The 21,451-nt window shown below is 38.6% G+C and overlaps 1 protein-coding gene and 1 pseudogene across 1 annotated transcript in view; one reads left to right on the top strand and one right to left on the bottom strand.

Annotated features, from left to right (window-relative positions):
- Positions 1 to 21,451, top strand: part of LOC149038238 (uncharacterized) — a 155,601-nt gene that overhangs the window by 127,818 nt on the left and 6,332 nt on the right. The window contains exon 4 of the mRNA XM_089187232.1: positions 14,465 to 14,542. Within this exon, the coding sequence (XP_089043358.1) occupies positions 14,465 to 14,542 (78 nt within the window). The remainder of the gene's footprint in view (positions 1 to 14,464; positions 14,543 to 21,451) is intronic.
- LOC149038239 (uncharacterized) lies at positions 1,627 to 2,940 on the bottom strand (annotated as a pseudogene).

Below are 21,451 nucleotides of genomic sequence, written 5' to 3'. Positions count from 1 at the left end.
AGGCCAGGGGTACGCTCCAGAGCTGCCAAAAAAGGTGAGGATCTAAACGTTAATTAGAAACGACAACATAAAACAATAAACCTAAACTATCATAACTTACAAATCAGTTCTTTTCTACTTATTCAGCGCCACGCTTAGAAAGAGAATTGATAGGTAATTATTTTTGCACCATAAAGAGAGCGGCTTTCTATTCTTGAAACCCCCACGGATTACTGCTACTGGAGTCAGTACAATGTCAGTCTAACTTACCTGAGGTCGGTATATGCTTATTGCCCGTCTCATGAGAAAATTATGGACAGAGAGAGAAAATCAGGATGTTGGCTAGATATATCGATTACAATTCAGTTATTTTTAGTTTGAAGTGGAAAGCATCGTGGTTTCCCAGTTAGTTTCTTTATTGGCAAAGTCTGAGATTAAAAGAGCCAATCTCCTCGCCGCTTACCAATACATCAATTGTATTCACAGGCAACTACAGCTCCCTGAAAGAGGACGGACGTTTTCCGAAACGAATGCGACACATGGCATGTGCAACCAAAAAAAAAAAGAAAGAAACCATCATGACAACCGTTAAAGACTGAAAATTATGAGTAACTCTGTCTTACTATTTTCTGTTGAAGTCTCTGATTCACGCAAATCTAATAAAAGGACTGTTAAAGAGCTGTGAAAGGAACAAGTCAAATTCAGACTCAAATGTTTACTATATGTTACAGTATTAGGTCATGTATGGCATCACGTCAGGAGACGTCACGCGACGCAACCAACTCTGTCTCTACCGTTACGTAAAAATTTTGAACAACGTAATAAGTATATTTAACTGTTTCTCGTCGAGGAGCAGTATTATAAATTTAAGCCGTATATCCCTCGGAAGCTGACCTGGCCAGGGTTCCCTTTCGTAGATGAAAAATCTCAAAGGTTAAACTGGAAAACACTTTACCTTAAAAAACGTTTTTAGGTTGAAATCTTAACGTCATTAGTTGTCAGCGACATCCGGTGACAACAGCCTTTTACGATCCTGACGACTTTTCTAACAAGCTGCATTTATCATCAATGTCATTGGAGAAATATTTTGATAATTCTGAAATTCTTAAAAAAATTATTAAATTGAAAAATTTTTATAGCTTTTACATTAAAAAATTTGGAAAACTGCGACAGTCAGATATGAATTACAAATTTTTAGAGTTCTTCCTCGAATTCGAATTGAAAAGTGTTCTCAGGTTTTTAGACGAGAATTCGATGGCACCCTTTCTAACTAAGCCTTAGTCAACCACGGTATCTCTACGGAAAAGGAACTTTTATGTTTTACGTTCAAAACACAAACCCTCTGAAGAAAACAGTTAAGATCTATACATAAATGCTTCTAATTTTTCTCGGTGAATTTTAGGGTAACACACTCCTAGTGGACCTTTTCACGCATATATTTAGTTCCTATAATTTGAGCGAATCATTTTGGTGATGTGAAGGGAAGATCTTGTCGTTAATAACTCAGCAGTTTTATACTACTCATTTTTTTTCGCTCGGTGAATTTTAGGGTAACACACTCTTAGTGGACCTTTTCACGCATATATTTAGTTCCTATAATTCGAGCGAATCATTTTGGTGATGTGAAGGGAAGATCTTGAGAATCTACTAAATAACCTTGGCGTTACCTTGGACTGTGTAAATTAGATCAATTTTCCTTGCAGAAAAGAGTAGGATACATTTGCGAATGTGCACATCATATTGTTTACGGGACGAGTCCCTCCATGAGGGCATGATAATGTCGGTTGTCTTCGAAAAGTTTCCTGACAAATGACATGCCAAGTGAGTCAGTTTCTCCCGTAATGGGTGTAGTTGTTGAGTCCCCGGCAAAACGAACAGATCCCTCTTGGGCTAAGTAACAATGGATACCTCCACCAGCAGTCTGAGTAGTTTGGGGTACCAGCTTTGGCACATCCACCGTGGCACTATAAGAATGCCCTCTGCTTGGTTTGCATGTAATTTCTCCAGACATCTCCCAATTAGACTAAAAGGAGGAAATGCATAAAAGAATAAATTATTCCAATTTACAGAAAATGCATCCACGAACAAAGCTTCCGGATCTGGACGCCATGATGAGTATTTGGCACATTGTTTATTCAAACGGGATGCAAAGAGGTCAATTTCACGACTGTCAAACTTATTGGTTATCCTCTTGAATATCTGTGGATCTAACATCCACTCTGTGCAGTCATTAAATACCCAAGATTCTGAATCAGCTTCTACATTTTTACATCCAGGTAAATATGTAGCACTAAGCCAGTTATTATTAGCAATACACAGGGCCCAGATTTGTTTAGTTACCTCATTACATGGAATGGATTTACTTCCACCCATGTTATTTATGTAGGACACTGCAGTAGTGTTGTCACATTGCACCTGGATGTGTTTATTTTTGTGTAAACCACACAAAGCTTTGAGGGATAAAAATATAGCGAGCAGTTCAAGGTTATTGATGTGATTTAGTGCTTCTGTGGGGGTCTATCTGCCCCTTCCTCTCTGGTCGCCATGCACCCCTCCCCAACCTTGAGAAGAGGCATCAGTTTCGATTACTATATCAGCTTCACCATGTGAGATTGCTTTACAGGAAAAAAGTAGGTTTGCAATCCACCACTGCAGTTCCTCTCTTGAATTAACAGATAGAGATATTTCACTAGAGAAATTGCCTTTAGTTTGTCTCAAACCCTCAATTTTCTCAATATCAAGGCTACGGTAGTGTAATGGGCCATGTTCCCCGGCGGGGAAGCTGGAGACCATAAGCCCAATAACCTCTGCTAGATGAAGTATGGTGGGATGGGAGTTACTGAGAAGCTTTTCACATGCTTGGACCACCTTCCCAACTCTAGCATGAGAGAGTCGTTCCGTCATTGACACTGAGTTCAGGACAAAGCCCAAATACTCGAGTTGTTGAGAGGGATGCAGACAAGACTTTTCCTCTTGGACTACAAATCCAAGATCTCTAAGCAGTTGTACTGTGTTCAAGGCATTTTTAATACACTCATGAAAGGTATCTCCTTGCAGATAAAGATCATCTATGTATGCAGATGACAAGAGGCCTTTTTCTCTAAGGACTTAAAACACAGGTTTGAGCAGCTTGGTAAACATACGGGGTGCAGAGCTTAACCCATTTGGTAGACACACATATTGATAGAGGTTGTCCCTCCACACAAACCTAAGAATTTTCTGATTTTCTATTTGTCAACGTCAGCTGATTGTTGATGGTATTAGCGGTGCTGGACCCCGATATGTTTTGGTCCAAAGTGCTAGCGCTGTCTTTGTTTGACGCCTTGTCGGTCTCTTTCTCCGCGTCGGAGTTTACCGAGCCTTCTTCATTAGCAGATTCCTCGACGTATGCGAGGTTTCCTAAAGTCTCATTCATCTCAGTAAATGAGTGGTTCATTGAGGAGTTGAGTGTGGTAATAGAGGACACTAGTTGTTTAGTCATAAGCGAGAGTGCTTCGATAATAGAGTCGGGTTTCCCGAGTGAGTTTGGCGAGTCGCCATGTTTGCTTGAGTCAAGTGCTGATATTTCTTCTGGATTTTGTTTGTTTGTCATGTTGACGGTCTTTGATAAGGTAGCTGAGAAGAGTTTCCCCCTGTTTTTCTTTGATTGTATGACAGTTTACGTCGACGTTGAAAGGTTTTCTTGATTTCCAAGTTAGATTTCATATTTCTCGACCGTGTCAGGCAAGACGGGAAAATGCACTGATCTCTCGGGCGGTTAGTGCTTTCTCATGTGACTTCGTCAGTGCGCATGATGACGAGACAGAATCACGTGATTTTACCCCTATGAGTGAGACCCGATGGCGTAATGGTTAGTGCGCTGGACTGCGGGTCAAGAGGTCTGGGTTCGAAACCTGGCCAGGTCGTTGTGTAGTGTTCTTGGTTTGTCGGTCGGGATTAAGAAATAATAGTAAAATAATAAAGTAAGATGAGATCGTAGCTCTTCTGAGTCACTATGACTTGAGGTGGCAAAAGTCATCTCATTGTGCTTATGTCATTACTTTATGGAAGATATTCTTTCATTGTTGCCAGGTTGAAAATATTTTTTTGAAAAGTAAAGCAATAGTTTTCTGAATTCAAAATCATTCCCATACATCTTAATTTTTGGTTCAGTATATCCTACATTTGTAAGGATACTTCAAGGAATGGCAAAAAAATCCACAGTGGTCCCTCTCCTGCTTCCTGGCCCTGCTCCTCCCCCTCAGTGGCCTGCAGGCGGAAGTAACTGGTATGGTTGTGTCGAATGTCTTTGATAATCAACTGTAAACAGGACAAGTGGAGATGCCCACTCTTGTAGGTGCGGTAAAAGACAGTGGTGTCGTTGATGTTACACTCGAGGAAGGTGAACAGAAACACTGAAGAAACCATTTCCAGGGAAGGTGAACAAATTGGTAAACACGAGATCGCTAAGGTGTTTTGCCATCGTGGTAGCCAGACGAGACTGCATTCACAATCTATCTCTAAGGACGCAGAAAGTTTGAATTAACATTTCTAACTCAAAGTGAGTAGAAAATGAGCGCAAATGTTTTAAACTGATTTTAAAAAGTTATTGTTCATTGAACTGAGCTACGCTGTCAGTCTCCTTCATAGGGGAAAGCAGTTTAAAACTTTAGCATGGAGAAGAAGCATATTCTTTTCTGGGAACTAGGAAGTAACGCCGAGGAAGGCTTTTTTGTTGACTGATGTACGTCTTCGCTAAACATTTTTTGGGGCTTCATGTCATATTAATTAATGTTCGCCTCTCCTTTTCAGATTTTCGTTACCAACGCATATATGCCACCTTCAAAGGATTCTTTACAAATGATTTAATCTAGTAGAGTGTCTCTGTCTAATCCGAAGAACTAGTGATAATTCTATCACTCCAAAAGACTTAAACCCCTTAACTCCCAAGATCTGATTGTTAATTCTCCCTTCTCGCTGCTACGCATTTCCTTTTAACGAGCTGTTCAATCATTTGATTTATGCATACGGTATTTCATTTTCGTCAAACGCTTAAACGTTAATTCATATGATCAAATTTCTTTCAAACAAAGAACACTAATCAAGAAGAAAACGGGTTTGAATGGAACATGAACTCGATAGACTGGAAAAACGTAAAATAATAAAAAAAATGTAAAAATAATAACAACAAAGTATAACTAATCAGATCGTATGAAAGTGAGAGTCATGTGAAGCGCTCGAGAAGTATTTTAGTAATGTTAAGGTTTTTGTATACGAAGTATGCTGAGTATTTGGGAGATTTCTACTCCAAGCGCAGTCTATTAAGTATATTTTGGTTGCTTTTGGCCTCGCACCAGCTGCAGGCATTGTAATCAACAACGTATGAATAACTGGGTTTAGTTTCTTAGGAAATTGTGGTGCCGCGTCGGTGAGGGGTACAACGAGATAATTTGGTTTTATAATCCAACTGCACAGAGTTCAAATAATGCAAATATGTGTATATACCACATGTATAAAGTTGGTTATGTTGTACTGTAAAAAAAACCTGTTTAACCGGGCGGCTACGCACGCTGCGCTTCTCTATCCACTTTGCTTTTCCCGCCTTATGAGAAATGAGCAGACAGACAATGCGGAATAAAAAGCAGTTGGATCATAAATAACCTAGTAGACTATTCACTGGCTTGTAGTATTGCCTAGTACTTTCACTCCTTGTTTGAATTTGACGAGCCTGTGGGGAAAGTCAAAATACGGCACAACTCATAAAAATACTCATGCCACCGCCAGATAAAAAAAATCCGAACAAATCCGAAAAAATCACCATGAATCTTATTTCGCAAAATGATCATCTCGCAGCTGGAGTTTGGGCTGCCTGTGGTGTGAGTTCAGACAAGGTGAAGTAACGCGATATTTTCCTCCGTTTGAAGGTCATGCTCTTTTTCTGTTACAAAAATGAAAACATTAGGTACACAAAGTGTCCCATCTCAACCCGCCCATGCTACATATACCTATGTTCTTATAGATGATGTCATGGATCAGGGGGCTGTGCACAAAGAATAACAAGTGTGGTGGTTTGTGGTCTTCGCGAGAGCCTCGTTGATTAAGGTCGAGATTTATCGGGACATGAAAGTTTCGCATTTCATTTTTTGTGTTATTTTTAAGTCAAACGTGTTTTTACGACTCCTTTACGCGCAACGAACACGCCTAACAACTCACGTTCCATCACGTACCATAAAAACAACGTCCAAAGTCCATTAGAATATACCCAATCATTGCACTACGTGAACATTAGGCAATTTTTCACGCGCTTGAATTGTATTCCATCAACCAAATTCGCATCTACGTGCGCCCGTGTATTATTCACTATTTATGACTCATTTCCTCGGGAAAGTTCACAATGCGTCATCAACTTTTGGTTTTCCTGAGAATGTCACGCAATGATAAAAACATCATTATGGTCGTGAAACAAAAAGTGAGTCATTTGCATCATTTTGGTGGCAGCGAGAAATTTTAACGCTCGCCATCCCCAGCTCGAAGCGTTGCTTCTAGGTTATCGCGAGCTAAATTTCAGAGGAATAAAATCAAATATCCCTACGTCGTGAGACCACTAAGAAGAGAGTACCCTCTCGACGCCGTTCGTGTTATAAGTCACCTTCTGAAGAACTCATCCATATAACTTCGGTCTTACAAAATTTTACAAATTTAACAGGTTCTTAAGGACGAATTCAACGCTCCATCGCTGACGAAACGTCGTTTAAAGGTAAGCTCTGAAACAATTAATTAGACCAAGAGGATTTTTGTCTCACCCACTCGCAGTGTTCCATTAATAACATTGCCAGTTTGTATTAACAAAGAAAAACTTATTACATTGTAAAATATAGACAATTCGGTATGAGGCGTGGGGTCTTGGTTTCATATAGGTCTTTCAGCAAAGTGAGCCGGCAACAACACACTAGACCATATGATGGCAGACAAGAGCAAGTTATGAAAATGTTATCGATTATTGATTATAAACTACCGTCTACGTGTTACATCCTGTTCGCATTATAGAAATTGAAGGAGGAAGCAGTTGTCACAAACACACGTTTCGAGGGTAAGATGTAAAACGCTCCTTGCTTATTAAATGATACAAAACTTGGCAGGTATTTTAAGTCAGAGAAAAGTTTAAGGCGACAAATCAAAATACGAATTCTTTAACACATCATTTGACCTCTTTTGAAAAAATGTAGGTTATATTAAGAACACAGCGTAACTGAATATTTATCAGCACACCTGTAGAAAATGAAAATAAGCTGAAATCCAGCTCACAAAAAGATTTTGGAATAAATGATCGTCTTCTTTGCTCTTTTTTTTTGTCCTACATAAATTAACGAGTAAACCACATGCTCCTCGTTCTTGTTCGTCATAACTCGAGTCGGAAATTGGACGAAAATTTGAAATAAGATTGCCTAATTGCATTTGCTCGTTCCACATAAAATCATGAGTGCTACCCGTTGGTGATTTTCATTGAAGGCATTCTGGGTGGCGAATATTTATCTATTAGTTTAGTTTGAAATGACAGAAAGAAATAGATCCTGAACGATCTTGGCAGGAAAATTTTGAAGATCCGTAAAGATCTTGGCAAGAAAATTAAAGATCTTGGAAAGAAAATAAAAGACCCCTGAAGATCTTGACAAGAAAATGAAAGATCCTTGAAGATTTTGAACATTTATTTTTTTATCCCACACATTTCTTTGTAATTGTTTCTTGGCCAAGGCCTGGAGAGGTCAAGTATGATCGATATCTCGGATTTCTGGTAATGGAAAACTACCTTGTTGTCTCAAATAGAGTGAATTAACTTTTAGAAACGAAATTACCATCAGAAAAGCAAGTAGAAGGAGGCAGTAGGGGAGGGGGTGTGCAGATTTTTGGGATATGTATATTTCTTTTTATTTTGCTTCCCTGACCTAGTCTACTGATTACAAATTTTATTTCGTCAATTAAATTCCATTTTGCCAAATTAAACTTCGCTCCATCACGTGTCATTTCCTTGTAAACAATCTGCATTTAATCACATATTCTAATCGCAATGTCTAACCCCACTGGAAAAAATTCACACTAACTGCTACCGATAGTGAACTTTTAACGCAATTCTCCCGCGTTTTGACTTTTTCTACGAATAAACTCGGCTTTTAACTACCTTGAACTTAATCCAATCGCGTGTTTATTCCTTGTAAACAACCTGCATTTTATAAAGTATTTCACACACAGTGTGCAAAGGCCAGATAGGCAACAACCAATCAAGGAGCCCTCTCTCAAATATTATCCTTTTCTCTTGTGAAATGTATCTCCATTGGTCGAGATCGCAATATATCTTTGGTTAGAGTCTATTGGAGATACAACAGAGTTTCAGTTTGATTTTCGTAGTAGAATTACATGGAATTACATTTTTCAGGCATCTAACTGTAAACGAATAATTTTGATTTTCTCTCTGGTAGAAGAACGGCAGTAAGCGTGGTCTCTTTGGCAACTATTATTTGGTCTCATCACGCTACGCGCTCTCTCTCCGTCGGGGAATAGATGGCGTTGTGTGACGAGACCAAACAACTGCTGCGAAGGAGAAAACAGTAAGCGTGGCACCGATCCATTTTATTTTTGCTTAGAAGTACTTAGACAATAGAGAAAATAGACCATAAAATACCTGTGTGAGTTAAGCTAAATTACCTTTTTTCTCTCTTTCTCTTAAGGTGAAGTAATGCAATATTTTCGATCTTTTATAAAGTTATGCTCTTTTTCTGTTACAAAAATAAAAACATTAGGTACACAAAGTGTCTCATCTCATCCCACCCGGTCAAAAAAATAAATCTTGCATGCTACGCATGCCTATGTTTTTGCTTGGAAGCCAGAAGCAAGTGACATTACTGCATGAGTATCACCTTGCTTTCGTGAGCTGTACTGAGAAATATTGTCACTATGACATTTCTATACTGCCGTAACCTTGGGCCAATATTCCCTAGTAAAGACTCGTGCTCGAATGGTTAGTAGGAAGTTAGTACTGGCTTTCGAAAATGTGATCTACACTGTACATTTATCTAAGGCTATTTTGAATTCCAGAACAATTGATTTCCTTGTGCCTCTACATTTCTTGAAATTTTTTGTACCGGTGAAGACAGCCAGCAAGGATTTTATGATATTTGAAAAACAACTAGTTTGGATTATCAGGATAGTTAAAGTTAGCATCAAAGACAAATCAATTCTGAGCACAAAACAGAGTAAACATGAAATGATTGCAAAAACAGTTAGTTTAATATACATATACTGGTAAACCACAAACGTCAGCACCTGTACCAAATTGAAATCCATATCAACATACAACAGCATGCATTAGTGTACATATTTCATTGCTTTTTCCTGTCATAAGTGTCCAGTTGAACTAACAGCCAGCTGCACGCATATAGATTTCGGTTCAACTGGAGGAAATTGAACAAAAAACTTACACATTTTGTAAGTTTTGACCAGTAATCACTATTTAAAAATCAGCTAAGAGAATTTTACTTTGGTTTTGCAAAAGTTGTTTCTTATGAGAAAGGATTCACCATAAACTCTCCCCTCTTGTGGAGACATGGTGGCCTTATGATTAGTGAGGTGGAGTCAGGGTCATGAGATCTGCATATGTAACCTGGCCAGGTCATGTGTTTTTGTGCAAAATAATTTACTCTCATAGTACCCCTCTCCACCCAGGAGTATAAATGGGTACCAGACATTAGTCAGGGGAACCTGATGAAATGACAGGGAAGAGGGGGGGGGGGGTTAACCATGGGGTGGACTGTCATCATATCCGGGGAGGAGTAGTAATACCTAGTCGCTTCATGTGAGGAATCCAGGATTATAAGCTCAGGGCCTGGATGGGCCACTGCTTAAATACAGACTTTACCTAACTACCTACTACAGCCTCTGGTTTAAATAATTTCAATTGCTTCTGTTACGAATTATACGAACTTGCAACATACAGATGACGATTTTTTGCCCAATTTATCTCAGTCAATTAGGACTGTCTTTTGTAAATCTTCAAATTTTCAAAAATCCGGACAGGGGCGGAGTTTTCTATACTAATGTCTGAGCACTTTGTAGGCTTCCCGCAATCTGGCGGGACGCGTAATTAAGTACACAGTGGTAAAGGGCCCTTCCGCAGTAGCTACAAGACGCTGACAAAACTTTTTTCTCTTCACCGAAAATCACATCAAAATTTGCCTTTGCTAAATTTCAAGTGTGCTGCACGTATCAGCACCCCCCGGGGAACCCCTATATATAAGAGGGCGAGGATGCGCGCCGGAATTTCGAAAACGACCCCTATAAATTTATAAAAGGTACCTGAGTCTTATCCGTGTGGGAGTGGTAACAACAGATATCTACCCCTATAAAGTATCAATTTAAACTCAAAAAATTGAAAAATCCCAAAAATAAGAACTTCTTTATCCATGTGCTCTAGAGGCTCAAGTCAGATCATTAAAATCGTCCTAGTGCTTATTAAATGCTTATTTCAGGTATTTTATTGAGCGAAAAACATCTTAAAAGGTACCAGCTAGGTCTCTGGCAGTCCACTAAAGTTGGAGACAGCATAAAAGGTACCAGATTACTGATTTTGACCCCTGAAAGGTACGACAAGCATCCTCACCCATTTCTGATCGCCTCCTCCCCCACCTCCCCCACCAACCCTGTCAGCACCTAAATACAAAAGATGTGATTTGCCAACTACGAGCTGTCAGCCTCACCTCGTAAAATTCACGTAAAATGGTTATTTACCTATAAAAACTTTAGGCACTGATCTGTCAGATTTTTATGCTGACAAAATCTGTCCTGCTTCGAGGCAGGACAGCTGTACTTTTTTTGTTCGTCTTGAGATAATTTGGTAGGGATTAAAATAACTGTAGTTCTGCATTTGTTAAACAGACTATTCAAGTGCATCCGGAACTCGATCTGTGCAATTCTAGTGCATAAAGTATTCTTTTATAACATAGCCAAAGATCTCGCGTTGTCTACTGTTCAAGCCTTTTTCTCTTTTCAAAGAGGCATCAGAATTATTTTCATGTCAAATTTGCAGTAAACTGCTTGCGTGTCATACTTTGTTTTCAAGGTGTCCGACCAGGTCTGACTGAAAATGGCTCCTCGTTTTGATAAGAATCCTTTTGTTGTTGCTTCTTACTTCCTGAAATTATCACTTGAAATTCGCTCGGTAATGTAAAAAAAAAAACATCAACAACAACGCGAGTAAAACTTATGTATCCAAATTCTTTCATCACAGGAAAAGTTGTAGGACCTGATAGCATCTTAGGGAAGGACCATTAGATTTTTGACGCGGGCGGGGAGGGGGGGGGGTGTTGGGGTGTTGGGCAATAACCCCCGAAAAAATCTAGCACGGGCTCAATGGAAGAAGACAAATCGTGCAATTGGCAAAAGACCCCCCTCCCCCCCTTCCCCGCATCAAAAATCTAATGGTCCGTTAATAAGGTATCTTTTACATTATTCCAAAATGGGTTTCATTCCGGAATGAAATGGATTTCATGCCGCGTTTACATGCAAGATAATTTAAATTATAAAAACGAGTAGTAAAAACAAGTATTTACGTCCTTTTTCTATGCTTCCCTCGCTCCTAAAGAGGATTCATACAGATATGAGTGTCGTACCGCGTTTACTTTACACAGGTACAAAAGGTCGTCCAGAATAAGTGTTTCGTTCTGGAATGAAAACCTCAATAAACTCATTCACAAATGACTCGTTTCGAATAATTTTACTCTGGTATCATGCGACAACCGGGATGAACTCGTTCTTGAACAAAACTCATCCCGATATCATGTAAAAGGCCCCAAAGAGTTTTTATTCCCAGAGCATCATGCTTTTTTCCCTGCCAGAACACTATAAATTTCATCGCGTTGAAGCAACAACCCGCTTTGAACTGCTACGCTGCCACTGAAACAACGATTAGTGACCACAAAAGTAACATACTGTAATATTGTCAATTCAACATAAACAAAAATCTTCATACAGGGTAAATATTCATTTGTGTTGGTATCAATTATTGCGTGACTAGCTTCTAATATAACTGGAATAGGGGAAAAACACAACGTAAAAGCTGAGCTCCCGGCAAAAAGTAATACCCGAGCGTAACATAATGACCGAAACAGTTATTGGTCTTATAAAATCATAAATAAACTAGGTAAGAGTGTTGCGTTAGATTTTTTTACAAATTGTAGTGATTTATGCCTCGATATGTCAATAAAAGGTGGCGACAAGTAGGCACACCATGTATATTTCATAGTCGCTAGCAAGTAAATTTTGCCGGACTTTGAGTTCGTCTCACAATAGAAAACACAATTGCACAAGAAAATTTTTACAGTAACTTTGTAACCATCCTTTTTTCTTTTGAAAGCTAGAAGCTCAGTAGATTTTGTCATATCGGTCGTTGTTAAAACTGTCTTTGTTTTGATGCTACTTTTCAACATAGAAAAAGTATGTCGGACAAAAATAGTTACCAAAAAATAAATATTTCTTTGCCATCCTCAATAATGTCAGGGGATTAAGTTTAGTTGATAAAACAAAGGATTATGCCGACAGAAATACCGGAGGTCAAGTAAATTCGTTACATGAGGTGACACAACTCGGGCAATATTCAGAGTGAAAATTTGCATATTTGAGCGGTCCAACGAAAAATATCATTTCTCAAAAACTAAAATGTATTTTCACAAAAAAACTACACCACAATTATTAGGACATATTGGGCTACAAAATAAGAAAGTAGGAGAGAAAACGAATTTGGGTGACTTGCCGCCGTTTGCCTGATGCATGTTGACATTAGCTCTTAATTGGCCTCTGATTTTGTGTCTATGTATCCCTCCCATTCTCAGAAGGGAAAAAATATTTATTTTGCAACTGGGTAATATGTTGAGCTGATGTTTATAACCATTTTTAATCACCTTTTTTCAGGCTAGGATGACATAAAAGAACAACTTTGTACGAAGCATCAGTCTTCTTACAGTTGCTATGGCTACAGGAAGAAGTTCAATTAAAGTTCCATGTGAAAATGAAGACTTACCTGACAAAGAAAATGCACCAGATTTTGACGAGGACACTTTACGAGGTGAGTTAGGTTCAACTTCGGCTTCAGTAATTGTTAGGACAATTTCTATTCGATCAGGATCAGTTTCAAGAATGCAAGCAGATGTGGAAAAGGATATTTACAGTGTATGACCACTTTAAAGGATATTTGGCCAATCATGACTCTCTTCTATGATTACAATATGCTGTTCATTGGGAAGATCTATGACACAGAAACTTTTGCTATTTTCTTTTCTAACAGTTCAAAGCAATAACACAAAGTTATAGTAAGTTAAGGCTTTATTTGATCATCATATAACATCCATTTTGTAAGTTTGCATCATAGGTACCATCATCATCATCATCACCATCATCTTTCTATTTTAATGAAACACAATCACTTTGAAACCTTCAACATTCCCTCCCTTCTCCTCGAGCAACCCACAGGCATTTGATCATCGTCCAAGCCAAAGAGGGTGGTGGGGGTTTAACCCTGCCTGACTGGCGTTAGGGGATTTGAAATAAAAACTGTCACATCTAATTTCCAGTAGAGTATATGTGTTAATTATCATTGAATATGGAGGTGTTTAAGATAGATACTGTACTTTCACTAACAAATGGGTCAGAAGAAATAAAGCTTCAAGGTCTCGGTTTTAAAGCTTGGTCAATTAGTTTTTAAAGCTTGATCAACTAGTTAAAAGTCAAATTGCTAATTATTTCGCCTTTTACATAAAATTGTGTGGGGCATTTGAACATTTTATTAATTTTGCCCAGGGAATGGGAATTTTAGGAAACCTATCTCCAAAATTTAAATGCCCAGGGGTTTGCCTCAAGTTGAGTGATGCTTAATTCTCATTGTTATTCTTACCCATGATGTCACCTACATCATTGGCATCATCATAACTATTGAAAATCTTGGCAGCTCTGATTATACACTAATAATTATTAATTACGACCACAGACTTTGATACCTATTTTTAAATTTTTTTTCGACTTATTTTATTTTTTCTTTGCATCCACAGCTGATGTTTATAGAAATGAGGGTAATGAGGCCTTCAAGAAAGGAGATTTCATCAATGCTATTCATTTTTATACCAAAGGAATTAAAATGAACTGCAACGAGAAAGAACCGAAGGCCAAACTGCACAACAACAGGGCTATTGCACATTCTAAAATTGGTAAGATGACGAGAGCTTTAATAGGCATTTTTTTTCTATTTTGAAGCTATTGAGTTGTCAGTAGTAGTTTTCTGAAAAAGGGGATAATTTTGAATGCATGCCCGGAAAATTTACATCTTATCTTGGCCTCTCAAATATACAAAGAAGTAACCTCTTACCCCAGATATCAACGAGCATCACAAGTTTTTTCTCAAAATTGTAGTAATGGTAGTTGGTTTGCAACATGTATGGCTAATCAGAGATATTTATTTCAATAACAGGAAATCACCAGGATTCACTAAGGGATGCAGAAGCAGCCATTGAGTTAAATCCAACTTTCCTCAAGGCAATTGTGAGAGGTTAGATATGTTAGCTGTACAATAATAATAATAATAATAATAATAATAATAAAAGAACTGAACACTCTAAGGTTAAATGAGGTTAAATAGAATTCAATCTTGTCTCAATTGACTTTAATTAAGAGGTCGAGACCACCCAGATGTACATTTGAATCCAGCTCTTGACTGCTACGCCATTACTTTCCATTAATCATGATGAGAATATTACTTTGAACGGGATTAAGAACTCAATGCGGAATGCAAAGCAAAATTTCAGCATGAATATTTTAGTTCCTTAAGTTTCAATGAGTCACAGGTGTCAGGTATGTTACGAGCGTGTCCACGAGAGCACCGGGCAGTCGTGCTACATGCCATCTCACCGATTTCAATGAAACTTTGCCAGTTTAAAGGGTCTACCCCAAAACTCAAAACGACAAACTGGTTTCTGTTTTGGTTTTTTTTCCGGGGGGAGATAGACCACCCCCTCGGTTTTTCTTGGTTTTCACCAAGGAAATCGCTTCAAATAGGTAAAATGCATGAAGCTCTCACTGCGATAGTATTTAACTGATTACTCTGAGGATTTGCACACATATTTTAACATCCTTAGTTAATGTCTGCTGTGAGTATCAGTCCGTTTGATCGACGGCTTGTTAATCAACAGAGGCAAATATACGCCTGTGTTTTTAGACTTTTCGATTCATCTAAATATTTTAAAACTTTGAGGTCAAATATCTCCCGTTGCCAGAAAGCTACAACACTAATCCTAATTCCCCTTTTTAACCCATCATTTCATCTCTGAAAATCATCAAAAAAATCTTTGGGCACTACCGTATTTTTGTCTCGGATGCCTTTTAAAATCTGCGACTATGACAAGTTTCTCTCAACTACACTTGTCACGCAATTCTTGCTCTAGGCGGTCACGTGACAAAATAAACCTACATTTTTTAGCACTCTATACAAGACGATTGATCAAGAAAGGTGAAAAATGTGAAAAACTTTCGAGATAATTTGTAGGAATGGAAAATTTCACGTTTAGAGAGATGCATGTAAACGAAAAATCAATGGGAAAATCGTAGCGTTTCTTTTTTCAGTCGTTTATTACTTTGAAGATTTGCTAAAATCCGCAGATAGGCTTTTGTACGGCACAAAACATTCATTAGTCTATAATATGATTGTTAATCATCATCATTGCTCATTTTATTTCATGCTGCGTGTTGGTTGATATTACTAATTGTTCCAGTGTGCTACAACTTCGGCTTTTACAGACGAGAAATTCTGCGCTCTTACTCGAGAGCAAATATCAATAGTTCTATTGGACTAAAAACTGTGCCTCTATCCCGAAAATAAAATTAAAATAGTGTTGTCGTTGTCACTTACCGCCATCAAACATTTCCATGCAGAACTCCGCTAAGCTAACATCTGTTGTGTGACCCGAAGACTCTTAGTAGGAATTATTCAAGCGCGTTGTTCATGCTGTCTGCTAGATAACAATTTCAGAATAATCTGCAGATCTCTATGATTATTTGTCGCTTCGATCGTAAAATATCTGCATATTTTTTTCAAGCACTCTATTACTAAACATAAATCTTCATCTCACTAGATCGAGTGTTGCCTGCGTTTAATTGCGTGACTTGTAAAACTTTTAAATAAGAATCTGAGCCAGCGGTAATTTGACGAGTAGCCTTCCTGCAAATTTCCCTTGATGAAATCCCAAGACATAGCCAGCTGTTTTCGTGAGCAAAGACAATAAATATGAGAGAAAAGTGAGATGCAAATGTCTTTCTTTCTTTTTTTTTAGCTTAATAACATATTTACCCTCTCCCGCAGTCTTCGTCTAAATTAAGGTCTCTCGTTATCTTCTGCCTTGTTCGGTCAGTTTCTAATTCTGAAGCTAGATCATTGGCATCGGCCTCTCCGTCCTTATTCATATTTACAGAGGGGGACCTCATCAATAAACCAATTTTTGTTACGGCAGATAACCGGCTGAAGTATCGAGCGATTTGCTGCTGTATCAACCGGTCAGTCTTAGACAACATTTCTGGCTGGTGTTGTCTCTTAATCTCGATATTTGGGAAATCACATCAGAGGCGGTTGCCTTACTAGTTTCCTCCCTTGTCCAGCACACGTCTAGGAGATAATTCTCTGCTTTCTGAGAAAAGGTGGCTGTTTTTTGTGTTTTCCAAAGAGCCCATCCCAATTCCTCTTGGCTAGTTAGGGATTGTTCGTCAGACTTTTTACCTGAGGTCCGACCTCGAACGTAGCCGTCCCCTATAGAATGGCAAGCCGGTCTTAGTCCATTTCCTCTTGATCTTATCCTATACATCCTTCTTTTAGCAAGAATATCTGGCTTTCTTGTTCCGTCTATGACGGATTGGGTATAGTTCTCGCGATGACCCGCGTTCAGAAATCTGTGCACGTTGCTGATAAGCACCCGCTTCTACGACTAGTTTGCTGAAAGTTTCTAATGTGATGAGCCTAGTGAGATCCTAAGGTGCTTCAAACTGTGCCATTTGGTCTGCGCTATAAACTTGTCGCAGTTCTTAAGTCAGAGGGAGGATCGCCCACCTCTATCTATGTGAGCGCTTCTACAATACCTGCGTATCCCTAGCAATCATATGATATAAAGTTCATCTCAGTCACAAATCACCAGTTAGGAAAACTGATGTTCAGATAAGCGCTCTTCTTGCCCTTCTCCTTATTCATTGTTGACTCTAAGATAGCAGCTACAGTAGGCGTTCTATTTAGGTTTACAGTCACCTTGCCGCCACCAGAAAGACTCGCCACCAGCTTTGATTTCTTCTGCCATCTGCAGATTCATCTCTCTCTCACTTTATGTCTCCGATTTTTATGAGGAGGATACTGGCATTTACGAACCCGAAGGTCTGAATCTCACACCAAGTTGTGCACGAAATTTGAGGTACATCGTGAAATTGCGGCCTTCGTAATCTCCAAATAAGCCAATACGCGCTAGAATAAGCTTCATCTCGGATGAAACGCATGTTTGGGATACATCGACGTCTCTCAAATGTTTTTTTTTTTTTAAGCTGTATACCCAGGAATTTAGAGGTGTGAGCTGTTGCCGTCCCTGGCCAGCGCGAGAAAAGTAACATTTGGTTGTACATTTTGTTGCAAATGAACAAGACAACTGCACCATCTTAACTTTATCAATTCGAGTGTTAGATTGAATTGAGGGCTTTTTAGACACTTATGGCATCACTATGAAGACGTAATACAACTGATACACCTACACTACATAGGATTAACAATGTCTGTTGCGCTGTTGCGAGAAGGAGGAAAATATTACCGGAAGTGTACGCTCTTTTTAAAAAGAGTTTCAGAGACGTTTCAGAGATGTCTATCTTTGATCGGCTGTCACAAAAAAATGACCCCCACTTAAATTTACTAGGAAAAATGAACTTACCAACCCCTTGAAAAAATTGGAATTCATTTGACCGATACGCCGGTTGTTTCAATTTTTCTTTTTCCTCGGGCTGCTATGAAACAGTTCATAAGTGACTCATGAATAAAGTGTTTTGAAATACCATTCGGGATTTGCCTTTTTTTTCTGCGTGCAAATCAAGGGTAGACAAAGTTTTTAAAACATTTGACTAAAATTTCATGGAGTTCACCTCGATAATTTTTGTCGGCCAGAGTCAAGACGCGCCAAGCTAAGCGAGGTCGCCCTCCAGTAAAAAATTTTTCCAAAGAATAAACGTGGCGAGCGTGAGGAAACGCACATTTTTTCATCATTGTGATCAAAGTCCAATGATGTACCTAAATTGGTACTTACGGTGTCAAACCATTGATTATGACAGGATGAGCTTAGTTTTTCTGTCGAGGTTGACGTGACTTCACATTAAAAGCATTTTTGACGGAACAAACTAGTGAGCATCACTGCACGAACTGAGAAAGTAAAAACTTGTATTTATCTCCCACGCATTTCGTCTGACAATAGTAGACTTCATCAAGGATTTTTTCAAGCAGGGTAAATAAGCTTGCTCATATACAAATAGTAAATAAGTTATCTCTTTACTTTTGAAGTCAGTGGATAGAATACGCCAGGTGCGCCTACGGTGTTATACATGCGTGACATTTTCCGGACGTTACATGTACGAGTACGTGATCCGTTTAAGGGTCACAGATTTAGTGTAAATATTTCACTCCTCAACATCACCCAATCTCTCTAGTTTACAGAGGTCTTAGAACGTGTCGTTATATGGAGTTGCCTTCTGCGGGTAGAAGACTACAAGCGAATTTCTCAGGCGTAATTGCCTTTGATTTCTCAATTGATGTTATCGCAAACAGTTTTTGGGAGTCACGAGACAAAAAAACTTATCAGGACCTAGTTTCATGTTCTAATGGAAATAAATAGCAAATAAAAACACATTTTCTTGAGAAATAAAGTCACAAATGACGGGGGTTCTCCGAAACAAATAATGATAAAAAAAGATTTCAGTTCTCGTCAATATTGACTTTTCATGGCCTACTTCCAAATCTGAGGGAACGTGCTGAGGGAATAAAAAAACATAAATGTGTGATAATGCAAGTAAGAGAATGAAAATACAAATAAAGAAAAGGGAGAAAACATAGGAACCCGTGTTGCAGCGTGCAGATATCTTTTGAACCAGACCTAGACACATAAGCCCGACACCGGCCAGAGAAACTCGAAAGAGTCCTGTCTATGAACTAGCTCGCACGTGCACGCAGGAAAGGCCATGACAATCAGCGAAAATAATAGCAAATGCAGATAATATTTTCAGTCAAAAAACAACAAAATAAGATAAGCCGCTTCCTAAGTGCTTTATAATAGAACAGAGCACAGTCAAGGCTTCTCTATTTGTTTTATAATAAAGAATCCGTTAAATTACCCAAGCATTACTTTCAATTTCCAAAACAAACTTTATTTCCAAAGCGAACAACAATGTCGTCAGCATGCTCTATACTCTCATAAAGCACTCTTCAATAAGCCAATCAGAATCCCTGTTAGAATGGTTCTAATAATCTGATTGGCTGTACAAGACTAAAGCTGTCAAAAGTGTCAAACCATCAAAGTTCAAAAACTATCAAAGTTCACATTCTACGATAGTTTACAAACTAAAATAGTTCGGCAAGTCGAACTTAACACCTTTGCCTGAAGTTTTTGAGTCTCTAATACAGAATCTTCAAGTGAAATGTTCAGTGAACTTCAGCTGAATTATGGCTCATAAAAACACGCGAGTTTTTTCCACATGACAAGGCAGAAAACAAACTGTTGAAGGCGAGTATTTTTTGAATGAACGACAGCCGAATTCACCGGAAGATCGAAGATCGCTCGTGATGACAGCGCCGCAAAACTCGGTTGCAGTGGCTGATGTGAATTGGCACTCAACGTATCGGAAATTATATCATAGCAAGCTCTTATTTTTTCACTCGAAGGGCGGCCGATGTAGTTTCTGAGGCTTGCGTTACTGTGATGACCGGAGATCGCCATGATGAGCGAGCCGCGATGAACTTCAGCATGATCATATTCGCTCAGACACCGTCATGATTAGTATGAAATTTAACAATTATGCCAGTTTGGTTATATTTTTTATCATTTCTGTTTTGTTCTGTTTTGTTTTTGAACACTGAACTTTATATACTATACGAGTGTTAGCTGTGTTTGATATTTATTGCCGTACGTAAGCTTGCAATCTAACTGAGCGTGAAAATCTTTAAAACTCGGAATGTTTATGTTGTTTTTCCTTTGAGGATTTTCGTATCCGCTCACGTTTTAATAACGTAAATTACGGCGCCTGGTATGTTTACAAACCTTTGTTTGATTCTTCTGTTGCTACCTGCCGGCTCGCTTCAGTTTCGAAATTCCAATTATCGGAAAAAAGCTGAAAAGAAGTCCCGGAAAAGGTCGAACATAGTACAATTGGCAGATGGCGTGACAGCTCTAGCTCAGCTCTATGCTCTATACTCTCATAGAGCACGCTCTTTCAACCAATGACAGCGCGCGTTATATGCGAACTTTATTATAATTCCTAACAAATAAGGGGGGCAGAGTTTCCCGTCATTCGCGGTATGGAAAAGCCGAAGTTGTTACACTCGCAACTTGTACGTCAACAAGCAGGCGACATGTGACCTTAAAATCTCCTCTCCTGTTAAAGTTTCCTTATTGTAAACTGTGCAATAATGATAATAGACGATCAAAGTATAGGCTAATGAATGTTTTGTTCTGTACAAGAGCCCTATGTCCTGATTTTAGCAAATCTTCAAAGTAATAAACGACTGAAAAAAGAAACGCTACGATTTTCCCATTGATCTTCCGTCAACATGCATCTCTCTAAACGTGAAATTTTCCATTCCTACAAAAAATCTCGAAAGTTTTTCACAGTTTTCACCTTTCTTGACCAATCAACTTATATAAAGAGCTAAAACATGTAGGTTTATTTTGTCAAGTGACCGCCTAGAGCAAGAATTGCGTGACAGGTGTAGTTGAGAGAAACTTGTCACAGTCGCAGATTTTAAAAAGTATCCAAGGCAAAAATACGATAGTGCCCAAAGATTTTTTTGATGATTTTCAGAGATGAAATGATGGGTTATAAAGGGTAATTAAGATTAGTGTTGTAGCTTTCTGGCAACGGGTGATATTTGACCTCAAAGTTGTCAAATATTTAGATGAATCAAAAAGTCTAAAGACACCATCGTATATTTGCCTCTGTTGATTGACAAGCCGTCGATCAAACTGACTGATACTCGCGGCGGCCATTAACTAAGGATGTTAAAATATGTGTGCAAATCTTCAAAGTAATCAGTTAAATACTATCGCAGTGAGAGCTTCATACATTTTACCTATTTGAAGCGATTTCCTTGGTGAAAACCAAGAAAAAGCGGGGGGTGGTCTATCTCCCCCTGGAAAGAACCAAAACAGAAATCAGGCTGTTTTTTGGAGTTTTAAGGTTG

The sequence above is a fragment of the Pocillopora damicornis genome, chromosome 11, assembly GCF_964200805.1.
Source record: "Pocillopora damicornis chromosome 11, jaPocDami1.2, whole genome shotgun sequence".
Classification (NCBI taxonomy): domain Eukaryota; kingdom Metazoa; phylum Cnidaria; class Anthozoa; order Scleractinia; family Pocilloporidae; genus Pocillopora; species Pocillopora damicornis.
Note: the sequence above shows the minus strand (reverse complement) of the source record. Positions and strands in the feature narration are given on the sequence as shown.